The 16,425-nt window shown below is 46.4% G+C and overlaps 1 protein-coding gene across 2 annotated transcripts in view; it reads right to left on the bottom strand.

Annotated features, from left to right (window-relative positions):
• LOC115167478 (coiled-coil domain-containing protein 102A) overlaps window positions 1-16,425 on the bottom strand; it is a 75,076-nt gene that overhangs the window by 16,748 nt on the left and 41,903 nt on the right. For both annotated transcript variants that reach the window (XM_029721919.1, XM_029721920.1), the window contains exons 7-8: window positions 3,504-3,674; window positions 2,028-2,131 (exon numbers count right to left, since the gene is read on the bottom strand). In XM_029721919.1, the coding sequence (XP_029577779.1) occupies window positions 2,028-2,131; window positions 3,504-3,674 (275 nt within the window). The remainder of the gene's footprint in view (window positions 1-2,027; window positions 2,132-3,503; window positions 3,675-16,425) is intronic.

Here is a 16,425-nt window from a genome sequence, read left to right on the forward strand (position 1 = left end):
CAGCTGGCTGGTGTGTTTACAGACATATTCAATCAATCCTTATCCCAGTCTGCTGTCGCCACATGCTTCAAGAGGGCCACCATTGTTCCTGTTCCCAAGAAAGCTAAGGTAACTGAGCTAAATGACTACCGCCCTGTAGCACTCACTTCCATCATCATGAAGTGCTTTGAGAGACTAGTCAAGGACCATATCACCTCCACCCTACCTGACACCCTAGACCCACTCCAATTTGCTTACCGCCACAATAGGTCCACAGACGACGCAATCGCCATCACACTGCACACTGCCCTAACCCATCTGGACAAGAGGAATACCTATGTAAGAATGCTGTTCATCGATTACAGCTCAGCATTTAACACCATAGTACCCTCCAAACTCGTCATTAAGCTCGAGACCCTGGGTCTCGACCCCGCCCTGTGCAACTGGGTCCTGGACTTCCTGACGGGCCGCCCCCAGGTGGTGAGGGTAGGTAACAACATCTCCACCCCGCTGATCCTCAACACTGAGTCCCCACAAGGGTGCGTTCTCAGCCCTCTACTGTACTCCCTGTTCACCCATGACTGTGTGGCCATGCACGCCTCCAACTCAATCATCAAGTTTGCAGACGACACTACAGTGGTAGGCTTGATTACCAACAACGATGAGAAGGCCTACAGGGAGGAGGTGAGGGCCCTCGGAGTGTGGTGTCAGGAAAATAACCTTACACTCAATGTCAACAAAACAAATGAGATGATCGTGGACTTCAGGAAACAGCAGAGGGAGCAGCCCCCTATCTACATTGACGGGACAGTAGTGGAGAGGGTGGAGAGTTTTAAGTTCCTCGGCGTACACATCACGGACAAACTGAAATGGTCCACCCACACAGACAGCGTGGTGAAGAAGGCGCAGCAGCGCCTCTTCAACCTCAAGAGGCTGAAGAAATTCGGCTTGTCACCAAAAACACTCACAAACTTTTACAGATGCCCAATCGAGAGCATCCTGTCGGGCTGTATCACCGCCTGGTACGGCAGCTGCTCCGCCCATAACCGGAAGGCCCTCCAGTGGGTAGTGAGGTCTGCACAACGCATCACCTGGGGCAAACTACCTGCCCTCCAGGACACCTACACCACCCGATGTCACAGGAAGGCCAAAAAGATCATCAAGGACAACAACCACCCGAGCCACTGCCTGTTCACCCCGCTATCATCCAGAAGGTGAGGTTAGTACAGGTGCATCAAAGATGGAACCGAGAGACTGAAAAACAGCTTCTATCTCAAGGCCATCAGACTGTTAAACAGCCATCACTAACATTGAGTGGCTGCTGCCAACATACTGACTCAACTCCACCCACTTTAATAATGGAAAAATGTATGTCATCAATTTATCACTAGCCACTTTATATTATATAATGTTTACTTACCCTACATTACTATACTGTACGCTATACCATCTACTGCATCTTGCCATCTGATGTAATTAAATGTATCACTAGCCACTTTAAACAATGCCACTTTATTTAATGCTCTCATACCCTACCTTGCTCATCTCATATGTATATACAGTACGCTATACCATCTACTGCATCTTGCCATCTGATGTAATGTATCACTAGCCACTTTAAACAATGCCACTTCATATAATGTTTTCATACCCTACATTACTCATCTCATATGTATATACTGTACTCTATACCATCTACTGCATCTTGCCTATGCCGTTCGGCCATCACTCATTTATATATTTTTATGTACATATTCGTATTGATTCCTTTACACTTGTGTGTATAAGGTAGTTGTTGTGAAATTGTTAGGTTATATTACTTGTTAGATATTACTGCAAGGTCGGAACTAGAAGCACAAGCATTTCGCTACACTTGCATTAACACCTGCTAACCATGTGTATGTGACAAATACATTTGATTTGACATTGGAAGTGAGCTTTTCCTGCATGTAGATGAACGTAGATGGAGTGTGTGTGAAAGCATATATGAGAGGTGTTTGTGCGTGCGTGCGTGCGTGCGTGTGTGTGTGTGAGAAAATCAGTCGTACCGGGACTGCAGATGTTCCAGTTGGACCTGGAGGTTCTCTGACTGCTCCACCTGCTCATCCAGAGACCGCTGTAGCTTCCTGGTCTGATTATGGGCCTCATCCAGCTGGGAGGGAGGGAGTGAGGGGGAGAGGCAGAGAGGGAAGGAAAGGGGGAGGGAGGGAGGGAGGGAGGGAGGGAGGGAGGGAGGGAGGGAGGGAGGGAGGGAGGGGAGGGAGGGAGGGAGGGAGGGAGGGAGGGAGGAGAAAGTGTGAGAGAGAAATCGGTCATTGCAAATCACAGTCACACCAGACTACAAATACCAGAATCAGTGTTCTGCATTGAATACTGTGGATCAAAATCCTAAATACCCAACATTGACAGTATGTACTGTATCTACAATGCCCTCTGTAATTGTTGGGACAGTGAAGCATTTCTTCTTCTTTTGGCTCTTGTGGTGGTTCATTTCTTTACTATCAAATGAGGAGAGACAAACTTATCCCACAAGTCCGAGTTATACTTCGACTAAATCTTTATTCACTTATTAATAATGGAGCAGGTCAATATAACACACACACATATAAAGTGAATCGATTGAGTGCTCTACGTTAATGATGGCTGGTCGACGAATCGCCCTCAGATGATTCGTTGAGAGCCCGAGACAAAGATACAAAGGTATTTTATAGAAACATTAACTCATGCTATGGAATGCGGTCTCTTTAGGTTTCATCACCCAAAAGACATCGTTAATCTTCTGTCAGTGTTAAATCTCCCAGAGGCCCCAGCTCAGTAGAACACACACAGATGAGTGTTCTAACAACCCCCTATTCTGTTGCATAAAACAACCATTTGAGGCAATAACAGCATTATAACATAATCTTGTGATTTCTGTTCTGACATTCTATACTCCAAAAGTTTGGATTTGAAATCAAACAACGACTATGAAGTTAAAGTGCCGACTGTCAGCTTTAATTTGAGGGTATTTCCATTCATATCGGGTGAACCGCTTCGAAATTACAGCACTTTTTGTACATATTCCCCCCATTTAAGGGGGACAAAAGTATTGGGACAAATTCACTTATATTTGTATTAAAGTAGCAAAAAGTGAAGTATTTGGTCCCATATTCATTGCACGCACTGACTACATCAAGCTCGAGGCTCTACAAATTATGTTTGTTTTGGTTGTGTTTTAGATTATTTTTTGTAAATACAAAATGAATGATAAATAATATATTGGTCCCAATACTTTTACCTCCCCTAAAATGGGGGAACTATGTAGAAAAAGTGCTGTAATTTCTAAACGGTTCAATGGATATGGGTGAAAATACCCTCAAATTAAAGCTGACAGTCTGAACTTTAACCTCAAAGTGATTGCTTGATGTAAACTCCAACGTTCTGAAGCATAGAGCCGAAATAACAAAAAATGCTTCTTTCTTCCAATAATTACGGAGGCAACTGTATATGTACCCATGTATAAGTGAATGTGGTGTGATGCTCACCTCGTCCTCCGCCTGACCCAGTTCTTTCTTCAGCTCCTCCACCCTCAGCCTCAGCTTCTTCACCTCTGTCTCGTGCTGCTCCACCCGTCGGTTGGCGTGGGCCAGCTCGGCCATCTTGTCCTGGTACTGCTTCTTCACCTTGGAGTGGATGTGGCGCATGTCTGCCAACTCCTGAGGAGCAGAGGGGTCAGGGTCAGTCAGCTAGTCTGTTAGAGTGGATTTAAAATCGGGCCTCGGGCCAGTTACATACCGGCGCTTACATGTCAATTTCAGTTTCAAGCATGTCGGATGAGTGTCGGATGAGTGTCGGATGCCGTTGGGTCAAATTACAGTACATTCCCCAGAAGCAGATCCTTCAAGAGATTCCTTGTGAGTTGAGTGAGTTTCTCTGGTCTTTGTTGTGCTAGACATCACCACTACTGTTCGTTGGAGCATTGAGGATCTGATCAATAATGGAAGCGCTTCTTTAGGAGAACTTTTAACACATTCCCACAATAGAGAAGCACAGACTCCCATTGGAAGTAAACGTACTATACCAGGAAAAGCTATACCAGGAAAATGAAGAAAACATAAAGAAAACCTTGAACCACTTGAACTGGACTGACCACCTGTACTGACCACCTGTACTGACCACCTGCATTTGACTCTTCACACCATAGCTGTCACGACTTCCGCCGAGGTCGGTCCCTCTCCTTGTTCGGGCTGCGTTCGGCGGTCGACGTCGCCGGTTTTCTATCCATCGCTGATCCATCTTTCATTTTCCATTGGTTTTGTCTTTATTTTCTACACACCTGGTTTTCATTATCCAATTCCATGTTCATGTATTTAACCCTCTGTTTCCCCCATGTTCATGTTCAGTTCGGTTCATGATGGCTGGTTTTTGGACGGGTGCTGTGTTCACCCGTGCGTAATGTTTACCGTTGGTTATTGGTCAAGTGTATTTATTTACCTTGTGCTTTGGTTTTTGAGTAAAGTACGTTGCTCACTCATTTTGCTCTCCTGCACCTGACTTCATGCACCAGCTACACTCACCTTCTGACAATAGCTCAGATGCACTCAAACACACACACACACACACACACACACACACACACACACACACACACACACACACACACACTCATGCTACACACACATCATAACTGCTGCTACCAGACTCTTATTATGATTGCTAAATACTGGACAGTTTAAACACTTGCCCCCCAATCCCCGCTTCCCCAAAATATGTAAATATTGGACTATAAATTGTGCCTTCCTGTATTATACTTATGCTAAAATGTCTATTCTATTCTACTGAGCCATTAACTTTATGTTCGTATTCTTATCTTTTCTTATTTCTTATTGTTGTTGCATTGTTGAAAAGGAACCTGCAAGTAACAACGTGTATCCTGCCCATAAGACTAATAAAAACTTGAAACTTGAAAAAGAAAAGACAACCACAAAGAAAACCATGTTCACAGATCTCAGATCAGTTGAGCACGTTCCCCATTTCTCTGCTTTGCATTGAGCAGTGAAATCTTGACCTAATCATCACTGTCATCGTTAACATCAATTGAGTTCTGCTGAGGACTCTCCTGTATGATCAGGGCAGAACAGCATGTACTACTGTTTTATAAGGCCAGAGAAATCAAACAGGGGTGAGGGAGGGGACACAAGAAAGGGCGGGAAAGTGGGAAGGAGGAAGGGAGGGAGGGAAGTAAGGAGAAAGTAACAGAGGGGGGAGAGTGAGGGAGTAAAAGAAGGAAGGAAGGAAGGAAGGAAGGAAGGAAGGAAGGAAGGAAGGAAGGAAGGAAGGAAGGGGGAGAGAGAGAGAGAGTATTCCCTAGCTGCATATCGAAGCATTCGAGCAGCCCTGGCTAGATGAGCTGTCCTACTGAAACAGACGAGCCACGGGTATCGATTCAGTGCTCCAGCCCTCCACTTAACAGAAAGGGAGAAAACACAACTGAAATAAAACAACATAGGGAGAAAGTTGAAGTTTGCAGTTGAGGCGATAAACTGCGTAAGCAATGCCTCAGTCCGCCACCGGCAGTGTGATCTGCCTGCTACGTACGCCCAATCGATGTGGCGCCAAGTCAGAAAATAACTTTCTCAAACATATTCTTTCCTACATCTAAGAATCATTGACGCCTTTAAATCAAAATGACAATCCACCACCGGCACATTCATAAATGTGTTAAAAAAAACTGTTAAATGCATCGCATGCATGTGACCAATAGGGCCTGACCTCTAGCATATCATAATAATCATATTAATAAATTGGTTATAAAAAAACTGAACGCCGTTACACATGTGACAGCAAAATGGACGCAGATGACGTGACAAATGAACTCGAAACGGGGGAATGTTTGGTTGCTCGGGAAGTAAAGGGGAAGTCAGATGTGTGGAATACACTACTTCAAATCGAATCAAATCCAATTGTATTGGTCACATACATATGGTTAGCAGATGTTAATGTGAGTGTAACGAAATGCTTTTGCTTCTGGTTCCGACAGTGCAGTAATATCTAACAAGTAATCTAACAATTCCCCAACAACTACCTAATACACACAAATCTAAAGGGGTGAATGAGAATATGTACATGTAAGTATATGGATGAGCGATGGCCGAGCGGCATAGGCAAGGTTCAGTAGATGGCATAAAATACAGTATATACATGTGATATGAGTAATGTAAGATATGTAAACACTATTAAAGTGGCATCATTTAAAGTGGCATTGTTCAAAGTGACTAGTGATCCATGTATTAAAGTGGCCAGTGATTGGGTCTCAATGTAAACAGCAGCCTCTCTGAGTTAGTGATTGCTGTTTAGCAGTCTGATGGCCTTGAGATAGAAGCTGTGGAAAAATAAGACAGGTGTCTTTTTTTTGCGACTGCTTGACTAAAGAAATCTAGGTCGACCAACAGTCTATCGACTAAACATTAGACCAGTCGACTACATGGGGTCTGCCCTACTCTCTAACCATACTGTCGCAGACAACTCACATAGGTAGAACCAGAGAAGTGAAAGATGGTGGGAATAGTCAGGGAGGCCATGGACACACAACAGGAGAAATACATCCATTGCCACCCCACTGGTCTCAGCGGGCAGATTGAGTCCTTGATTAAAGGTGAATTATTGATGTGTTTCTGCGGCTTTCGTGTGTTCTGTCAGGTTGGATATGGCTCCCACAGTGACTGGCCCCTGACCCGTACACTAGCTCACACACAGAGACACTTTAAATAACACCACGCTAGGTTAGAGTGACAACAGAGAGGCTAAAGTGCTGTGTACAGGAGAAGAGAGAGAAAGGGAGAGAAAGAGAGAAATATAGAGAGAGAGGGAGAGAAAGAGAGAAAGAGAGAGGGAGGGAGAGAGAGATTAGAGGGAGCACGTGGTTCATGAATAATTCAATGTGATAATCAAGTGTCCAGACTGTGTGAAAACACATTCATGATGTGGCTCCCACAACTCCCAGTACTGCCAAGACTAGGACTGGATGAGGGGATACACACACACACACACAAGAACGTGAACACACACACACACAAACTCCTGTAAAAAAAAAAAAACTTGAATCCCCAGACCACCTGAAGAGAAAATGTTCCTTGACTCTTTGTTTCTAGGTCACATCAATTCGAGGACATGGCCTACATCTAGAGCTTAGTCTGGGAGTCCCAGTATAAAATACAGTTAACCCTGGTGCATGACTACCAACGCATCACTCGAGGATTGGTTGGTCCATTGTATGTTTATTTATATTTTTTTCTTGATTTTCATTTCTAATACAACCCCATCCTTGACTATTGTTTTTACTGGCTGTCGTTGCGTTGACAATCTTGATCATTTTTTTTTTAGGATGTTAATATTGTTAAGGAATCATTCCATTTCCAAAGTGTGTTTTGGCAATACGTACTGTGCATTCTTATCTCCTGCTAATAAAGCAATTTGACATTGAAACGGATTACTATTGTACAGCATGTAGAACAGCACTATCTGACCCGGAGACTGTGTGTGTGGTGACAGTGGAGGAGCCACTGTAAAGGGGAAGATGATTTACGATACAATACCAAGGTTTTCAAAAATGAACAACGTAACCACAAACGCTGGTCCATAAAACTGCCATTTGGTGTACTGTAGCCTAAATAATAATAAAACAATCATTATTGTGTCTTTTTATCAAACTAAAAGGATCAGGCTTGTTCTGTCAGGTGGTGCGCTACTGGTGTAGAAGTCAGGTGCAGGAGAGCAGAGAGTCGTGACCAGGCGCACACTTTATTTGGCAGAAGCAAACAACAGACGGACGCAACGGCGTCAAACAAACCTCCAGCCAATGGCAAAAGTGAAAAGCGCGACAAAGTCCCAATGATGTAAAATGTTTAACAATTAAACATACCACGGGTGAACACGGTACCCGGAGAAAAACCAGCCTGGTGCGTCACACAAAATTACGTAACAAAAACAATTCCACACAAAGACATGGGGGGGGGACAGAGGGAATATATATGTAGTGTGATTAGCGAATATAAACCAGGTGTGCGGGGAAAACAAGACAAAACAAATGGAACAATGAACAGTAGAGCGGCGACGCCTAGAAGACCTGTGACGTCGAACGCCGCCCGAACAAGGAGAGGAGCCGACTTCGGCGGAAGTCGTGACATGTTCGTAGCAGCGGTGGTACAGTGGCAACATTAGCAGTAGATGGTGTTCTTTGAGCAGGAAAATCCCCGGTCACGTATGACCTCATGCAGATAATTGTTTGGTTGATGGATGTGAGATTGTGATAGGGGTTAAGTGGAGGGGGTCTTAAGGGCTGGATTGATACTATATACATAAGAGACACACAACGACAGACAGGGAGAATGCCCTCATCAAGTGCCTAGTTTAGACAAAGGGAGAGAGGGAGCGGGAGACACGGGGGGAAATGAGGGGGGGGTGGACGGAGAGATGGAATAAGAGGAAGGAGAGCGGTAAGGGAGGGGCTGCGAGCAGGAATAAACAGGACAGAGGTGAAGGCTAAGAACAAAGGGAATTTCCCGGAAGAAAAAGAGAAAAAGAGAAAAAAGGGGAGAAGAACTAGAGGAAGGCAAAGATGACAGTGCGATATCCAAGAGAAGAAAAAAAGAGAGTGCACTCAGAAACGCGTGACATCACCGCATCGCATCATCTGACAAAGAACCACTTCAGAGTTTGGATCTTGGAAGTCAGCGAGACGCCGCGGAATCAGACAGCATTCTCTACTGCTGGATGGAAAGTTTCACTCAGCTGTAATGTGGGTCTGAGTGTCCTCTGTGAAGGGACTGCTTCGATAGAGAGGGGGGGGGAGAGTCGCCAGGCTAAGAGCTGAGTCTACATAAAACACCAGGGAGAGACTGATGAATGATCTATGATGATGAAGATACTGGAGGTGAGGTGAGAAATGGAGATTTCGCATTCAAACTGATTCACAGACACACTGCTGCACGCACACACACACACACACACACTGGAAGAATTCTGTCCAAAAAGCACATCAAATGTAACACACAGATGAAGAGCCATGGAATGACACATGTAGGAAACACCCTTACAGATACATTTTTCACACCAAGCTTGACAGAAACACACACAGTAAGACAACCCGGCCCCATAGCCAATCAGTAAATAAAGAGAGGTAGATTGGTCGGAGGGAGCTAGATAAAGGAGGGTGTCACTCAAGGCTTGCTGTTAAATGTTTCTCCTTGACTGGCTCCAAGACCCTGAAATCTGCCGTAACATCTGCTGCACTGAAACAAAGACACACACTAGACACAATACACTACACACTCTAGTCAAAGTAAGCACACGCGCACTAACATTAACACGAAGACACGACACACAAAACGACCAACACATACTGAACAGCCAAACCAGATACAGCCTGGTTCGAATCCAGGCTGTATCACATCCGGCCGCGATTGGGAGTCCCACGGGGCGGCGCACAATTGGCCCGGCGTCGTCCGGGTTCGGCCGGGGTGGGCCGTCATTGTAAATAAGAATTAGTTCTTAACTGACTTGCCTAGCTAAATAAAGGTTGCAAAAATATTTTTTAAATCAAAGCCAAGATGGAGAAAGACTAAAAAGCTTTATGCAACCCAGATATTATTCACACATGATATCTTCCACCCACTCTCGTTTCCCCTCCTCCTCTACCATTAGCATATTTTCATACACGTATTGAGACCCACATATACTGTGGTCATGCATACAGCACACGCGCGCACACAGATGCATAGCCAAGGCAGAGATACACATACATCAATGATTGTTCAGGAATCTCGCTTACACCCTCCACTTTCCCCTACAGGTTTTTATAAAATGTAATATAGTATTCATTTAGACCCACACACTGCACGCCCACCCAATCCACACACAGACACAGACACACACACACATACCCTGGATAGCAGAATTGGGTTGATTATGAGGCTGCCTGAGGGAACGGAGCCTATTGCTATGCTCCAGCACGATTGGTCAGGATTAGATCAAGTCTATGGAGATGGGAGAGGGGGAGGGAGAGAGAAGATAGTGACAGAGTGATTAATCAATGGGAAACTGGGGGCATTGGGGTAGTAATGGTTCCACAGGCAGCTAACGTCTCCATAAGCCTATCTCTACCGAGAGCCACTGAGCCAGGTGTGTGATTCACAGTGGCCCCCTAGAGGAACCAGAGAGCTGCCAGAGGGAACACCTACCCCCCAGTGGACACCTCCGCCAGACGGCCTGCTCACACAGTTCCCCCGGGGTGTGTTCAGCAAGACACAACATTTTGGAACGGCCGACAACGTTTGGCAACGGAACGTGTCCATGGCTACTGTCTATACCTGCCATTCCACAGACGGATCCAACTGGGCTGGTTGAATGCAGTCTTAAAGGCTCGACAGCCTCAACCAGTCTGCCCTGGACCATACCGATCACAGTGTGCAATTCAGTTTGCAGGCTGCAATATCCATAATTAAATATCTGTAATATTTTCAAAGCAAACGCTTAGTTCTAATATGGCTAAAGCTCTCCCTCTGCCTAGGATGTAGAGACTCCCTATAGGCGATAATAAACACACACAGCTCCAAGTAGACCTGGCCCCCGACCGGGGTTGCCCCTGTGTAGGATAGCAGTGCCCAACTGCAGTAATTGACGGAGCAGGTGCATGCCCTTGGGGTCACCACCTGCAACTGCTGGATTTCATCTCCCCACGCACCTGGCAAAGGAGCAAACTCATTACCCTGGCCACGCCCTGGCCCTGCGACACCTGCCCCAGCCGCCCGCTCCTTGGCCTACCCTCACCTTTCTCTCCGGCTTCTCTCTTCAATACTGGTGCTCTTGCTCACCATCTTCAAAGCGAGTGTTTAACTTCTCTACAATGCCACTGCTCTGCTCTGTTCTCTTCCCCATCCACACCACTATGACTGCCCCCCTTCCATATAAACCCATACCTTTTTCCTCTAGCCTTCATTTCACCTCTCCTTTCCCTCTAGTCCTGTTCCCCTCCTCCCTTTCTCATAAAGATATTTTGCTGACCCTCACCCTGTAACGTACCTCTCTCCTCATAGCCGAGAATAAATGTCAGGTTAAAAAGCCGCTCCTTGGAGAGAGAGGGAAGGAAGCTAGGTCTGTCCTGTCAGAGCACACATCAGGGCAGATTTTCCCCTTTCTCTCTCTTTTGCTCTCTCTCTCTCTCTCTGTCTGTCACACACACACAGGCACGTTTATCTCAGTCCTCCAGCCTGAAAAGTATGTTCCCTCAAATTACCTCAGTTTCTGCATGGTATCAGTAAAATGCCTTCCCTCTCTGCTTCTCCTGCCGCACATTTATAGTATAGCAGTTATTTTTGGCCTTCAAACACACAGGAACACATAACACACACAGAGACAAACACCCCCCCCCCTCCCCCCTCTCTCGCTCTACAATCTGCTGTACCTGCTCTGTGTCCCTTGTCGGACTCAGTGCCACTCCAGCTCTCTCTCTCATTCTTAATGACGTCTCTGGGCTGCCTGCGAACTGCTGCATTAGCGACCAGGCTCATAAATAAGCCATTCAGGCAAGCAGTAATGGAGTCATTTACACTGAGCACAGGCCACATGGACTACCTGCAACTAACAGGCCTGTTTAGGCTGAATGGACTTCAGGGGAGAGCTGCGTCACACTGACTGATGTCCACTGGTTCTGCTCTGACACACTGGAGACGGTTACGTCCTGTGCGCTGTAGCATGATTCTTAGCCCTCCGTCACATAGCGCGCAACAGCACGTTCAACATTCAGACGTCCTTGTCATGCGAGGCTGTGCATGCTACGGATTAACAATAAGCATTCATGGAGTATCAGAGGGAGGAGGAGAGCGAGGAAGGGGGGAGGGGGAGGCGGTGAGAGCGACGGGGATATGAAAGAGAAGACTCCCTCACGGAAAGCACAGCAGGTCCAAATGGAGAAGTACTGAGACAGGAGCCCCTGAATCTGAGGAACAAGACAAATCATTTCACACTAATTAACCCCAGATGTTATTACCACACGCCAGGAGAGCTCATTTGCATACAGTATCAGCATGGAAGGATAACAAAACAAGGAATGTGTGTACAGGTACACACACACACACACACACAAACGCAAACACTGCCACAAACACATATTAAGCGTATCACCCGCAATGAAACACACACATTGCAAACCCATGCAACAGATGTTGCGATGACAATGAAGCTAACTAACTAGTGTAACCTGTTAACCAGCATCAACAGTGTGAGAGAGTCAGTCCATTATACAAGCAGAGCAGATGAGCAGTGTGTATGGGCTCATTGATCAGTGTGATTGGTGAGCGGTCAGGTTTTATTCCTGGAGATGGGAGGGGCCTGGGGGGGGGGGGCATCTGCAGGGAGGAGCAGGGGCAGCTGTTTCAGGAGGGGGAGGGGGGTAATGTATTGGCCCTATAGGCTGCAGCTGCATTGAATGGAGGGGGGTGGAGAGGTTTGGTTGGGTTTACTTGTGTTTGAGAAAGATAAAGAGAGAGCGAGAGAGAGAAACAGAGACAGAGGGTCAGACAGAGAGACAGAGAGAGAGGGTCCGACAGAGAGACAGAGAGAGAGGGTCAGACAGAGAGAGGGAGAGAGAGGGTCAGACAGAGAGAGGGAGAGAGAGCGAGAGAGAGACTGTATATACTGTAGCCATAATCTGACCTTTGAAATGTCTCTATTCCTAATATTTACTGTTCATTTTTAATTGTTTATTTAACATTTGTTTATTATCTATTTCAGCTGTTTTGTCAATGTAAACATATGTTTCCCATGCCAATAAAGCACTTTGAATTGAATTGAAAGAGAGAGAGAGCGAGAGAAAGAGAGAGAGCGAGAGAAAGAGAGAGAGAGAGCGAGAGAGCGAGAAAGAGAGAGAGAGAGAGAGAGAGAGAGAGAGAGAGCGAGAGAGCGAGAGAGCGAGAAAGAGAGAGAGAGAGAGAGAGAGAGAGCGAGAAAGAGAGAGAGAGAGAGAGAGCGAGAGAGCGAGAAAGAGAGAGCGAGAAAGAGAGAGAGCGAGAGAAAGAGAGAGAGAGAGAGAGAGAGCGAGAGAGCGAGAAAGAGAGAGAGAGAGAGAGAAAGAGAGAGAGAGAGAGAGAGAGAGAGAGAGGAAATCCTGTACGCTTCAGAAAAAAACTCCAACGCCTTTTTCTCACCAAACATGATGTTCTATTCACTGTTACACAAGGATTTCTGTTATCTGGCTGGGCCTGACACAAACCCCTTCACAAACCCACTCAGAGAGGTGAGAGGCTCCACAGAGCCAAGGTTCCGGTCCTTGGTGAGCGACTGGGAGGCTTGTCATTAAACAAAGCTTTCTTTATTTTTCCAGTAGGCATATCCAGAGGGAGTAGAGGGGGAGACAGAGGGTGTAGAGATAGGAAGCAAGAGTGGGAGAAAGAGAGAGGGGAGAGAGACAGAGAGAGAGAGAGAGAGAGAGAGAGAGAGAGAGAGAGAGAGAGAGAGAGAGAGAGAGAGAGGGGAAGGAGAGAGAGAGGGCAAGAGGGAGAGAGGGGGACAGAGAGATGGAGAGCGAGAGAGAGAAAGAGGGGGAGAGCTAGAGAGAGATGGGGAGAGAGAGAGAGATAGAGAAAGAGAAAGAGGGAGAGAGAGCGAGCGAGAGATAGAGAGAGAGAAAGAGGGAGAGAGAGCGAGAGAGCAATAGAGAGAGAGAAAGAGGGGGAGAGCTAGAGAGAGATGGGGAGAGAGAGAGAGATAGAGAAAGAGAAAGAGGGAGAGAGAGCGAGAGAGAGATAGAGAGAGAGAAAGAGGGAGAGAGAGCGAGAGAGAGAGAGATGGGAGAGAGAGAGAACAGAGTGAGTGCGTTACCTTGAGCTCCTTACCCTGTCTTTCTTTGATGTTTCAAACAGCTGATGTTTGAATTCTGCTGCGTGTACAGGGTTGACCTCAGGGGAGGCTGGTGGAAGGAGCTATGGGAGGACGGGCGCACACTAATGGCTGGAATTGGATCAGTGGAACGGAGTCAAACACGTTGTTTCCATGTGTTTGGTACCATTCCATTGATTCCATTCCAGCCATTACAATGAGCCCATCCTCCTATAGCTTCTGTCTCCAAAACCAGCCTCCTCTGGTTGACCTGGTGATCTCTCTCTCTCTCTCTCTGTCTCTCTGTCTCTCTCTCTCTCTCTCTCTCTCTGTCTCTCTGTCTCTGTCTCTCTCTCTGTCTCTGTCTCTGCCTGTTCTGTCTCCCACACTGCCGCTTCACACAGTACTAGGAACTGTGTTTCTACATTCATCTTTAACCTAAGATTTGTTTACGCACAGATGTCTGGATCTGTGTATGAAGCTGAAATAGAATCCCGCTGCGCTCCATATTAAATCTACTTTCTGTACTGGCATCTGAACATGTGTCACATCGTTTACTAGGGCTTCATAATGTGGAGGAAAGCAGTGCTGGCAGAGAAATGAGAGAAACGTGTGAGTAAGTCCTTGTGTGTGAGAGACGGAGATCGAGGTTAAACTGTACATGTATGGTGTGTGTGTGTGTGTCAGTGAGGGCAGGGGCTTGTCTCACATAGGGGGATTCATCTTATTCATCGAGCATCAAAGATGAAGCCCGGTGTATAATATTATAATATATAGCCGAGCAGTTCTCCTTGTCACCTTCAGCATATGTAGCAGTCTATAATCATCTACAGAGGCTTCATGATTAACTACCTGCAACGCAGACACACACGCACACACACACACACACACACACACACACACACACACACACACACACACACACGCGCACAGACACATATGCATGAGCACACACACACACGCAGGCACGCGCACAGACACATATGCATGAGCACACACACACACACACACACACACACACACACACACACACACACACACACAATGCAGTTTGATACCAAACTGCATTCACGCAGACAGACAGACAGACTGCTATCTCACATAGGGAGACAAGGCTTGGCCTTGTACGAGGCCTCCGGGGGGAGGAAGAGTAGAGATAGACTGTGGGGAACACAGGGGTAGTGTGTGTCAGACAGCTTAGACAGCACACTGATAAACCACTGGCCTGTTCTACAGGATGTGACCAGCACTGTGGCTCTCAGCTCAGCCTCTGATTAAATACATGTATCGAACCTCTCTTTACCTCTCTCTCTCTCTCTCTCTCTCTCTCTCTGCACTTTACTTTCTTCATCAATAGGCTGCAGTTCAACTTGTCTTCAATGGGACCAATGGAACCAATACACACACACACACACACATGCGTGCGCACACACACATACACACACAGGGGGAACAAACCCACAGTAGCCTACACACCAAGATGGATGACAACACACAGGAACACACACAAACACAGTCCCATTCCCTCTCTCTCTCCTCAGGCCATCTGAATTGCACTGCGACGGAGGACATCAATCTCCTAGCTGGCCGTGAGTTGCTCAGAAAGCCTGGGCTGGGGGACGGGTATGATTTTGGTATCAATCACACTTTGTTCTTTTGTCGGTGTCGCCACAGTGTCTTAATCGCTCGGCGTGTTTCTCTCCCCCTGTCTCGATCGATACCCTGCCTCAACAACACACAGGGAAGGACATCCATCAGCCCCACAGTCTCAGTGTCTCCAGGCCTGGCCTATTTGTATACTGGAGACACACACACATCCTATTCCTTATCTGGGTTGATATACTTGGTGCTTGGCCTCTTCCTTTTCAGGTCTTCTACTCTCCACACTCTCACTTACTCCCTGAGGGCCTCTTTCTTTCTCTACCATCCTTCATCCGTCCATCTTTTTGCTCCTCCTCCCTCTCGCCACCCCACCCTGGCTGACAGAGAGTGTGTGAGAACGACTGGATGAGAGAGAGAGAATGAATGAGTGAGTGGGTGGGTGAGAGAGCGCGAGAGAGAGAGAGAGAGATATTTACATTAACGAATTGGCCACTATTCTAGAAAAATCCTCAGCCCCTGGTGTTAGTCTCCACAATTCAGAAGCTAAATGTCTACTCTTCGCAGATGACCTATGCCTGCTGTCACCCACAGCACATGGCCTACAGCAGAGCCTGGACCTGCTAGAGCAGTACTGCCAGACCTGGGCCCTGGCAGTAAACCCCAAAAAGACTAAAATAATGATTTTCCAGAGAAGATCCAGATCTCAGGGAATTAGACCAAAGTTCTCAATTGGTACAAAATATATAGAGTACTGTACACACTACAATTACTTAGGTTTAAAAATAAGCTCAACTGGACACCTTAATGAGGCAGTGAATGAACTGAGAGAGAAAACACGCATTGCATTCTACGCCATTAAAAAGCAAATTCAAATTGAAATACCTATTCAAATTTGGCAGCGAGGTGTGGGGTCCACTTGCAAAACAAGATTTCATCAAATGGGACAAACACCCCATTGAAACCCTACATGCAGAGTTCTGTAAGATTCTCCTA

The sequence above is a fragment of the Salmo trutta genome, chromosome 29, assembly GCF_901001165.1.
Source record: "Salmo trutta chromosome 29, fSalTru1.1, whole genome shotgun sequence".
Taxonomy (NCBI): domain Eukaryota; kingdom Metazoa; phylum Chordata; class Actinopteri; order Salmoniformes; family Salmonidae; genus Salmo; species Salmo trutta.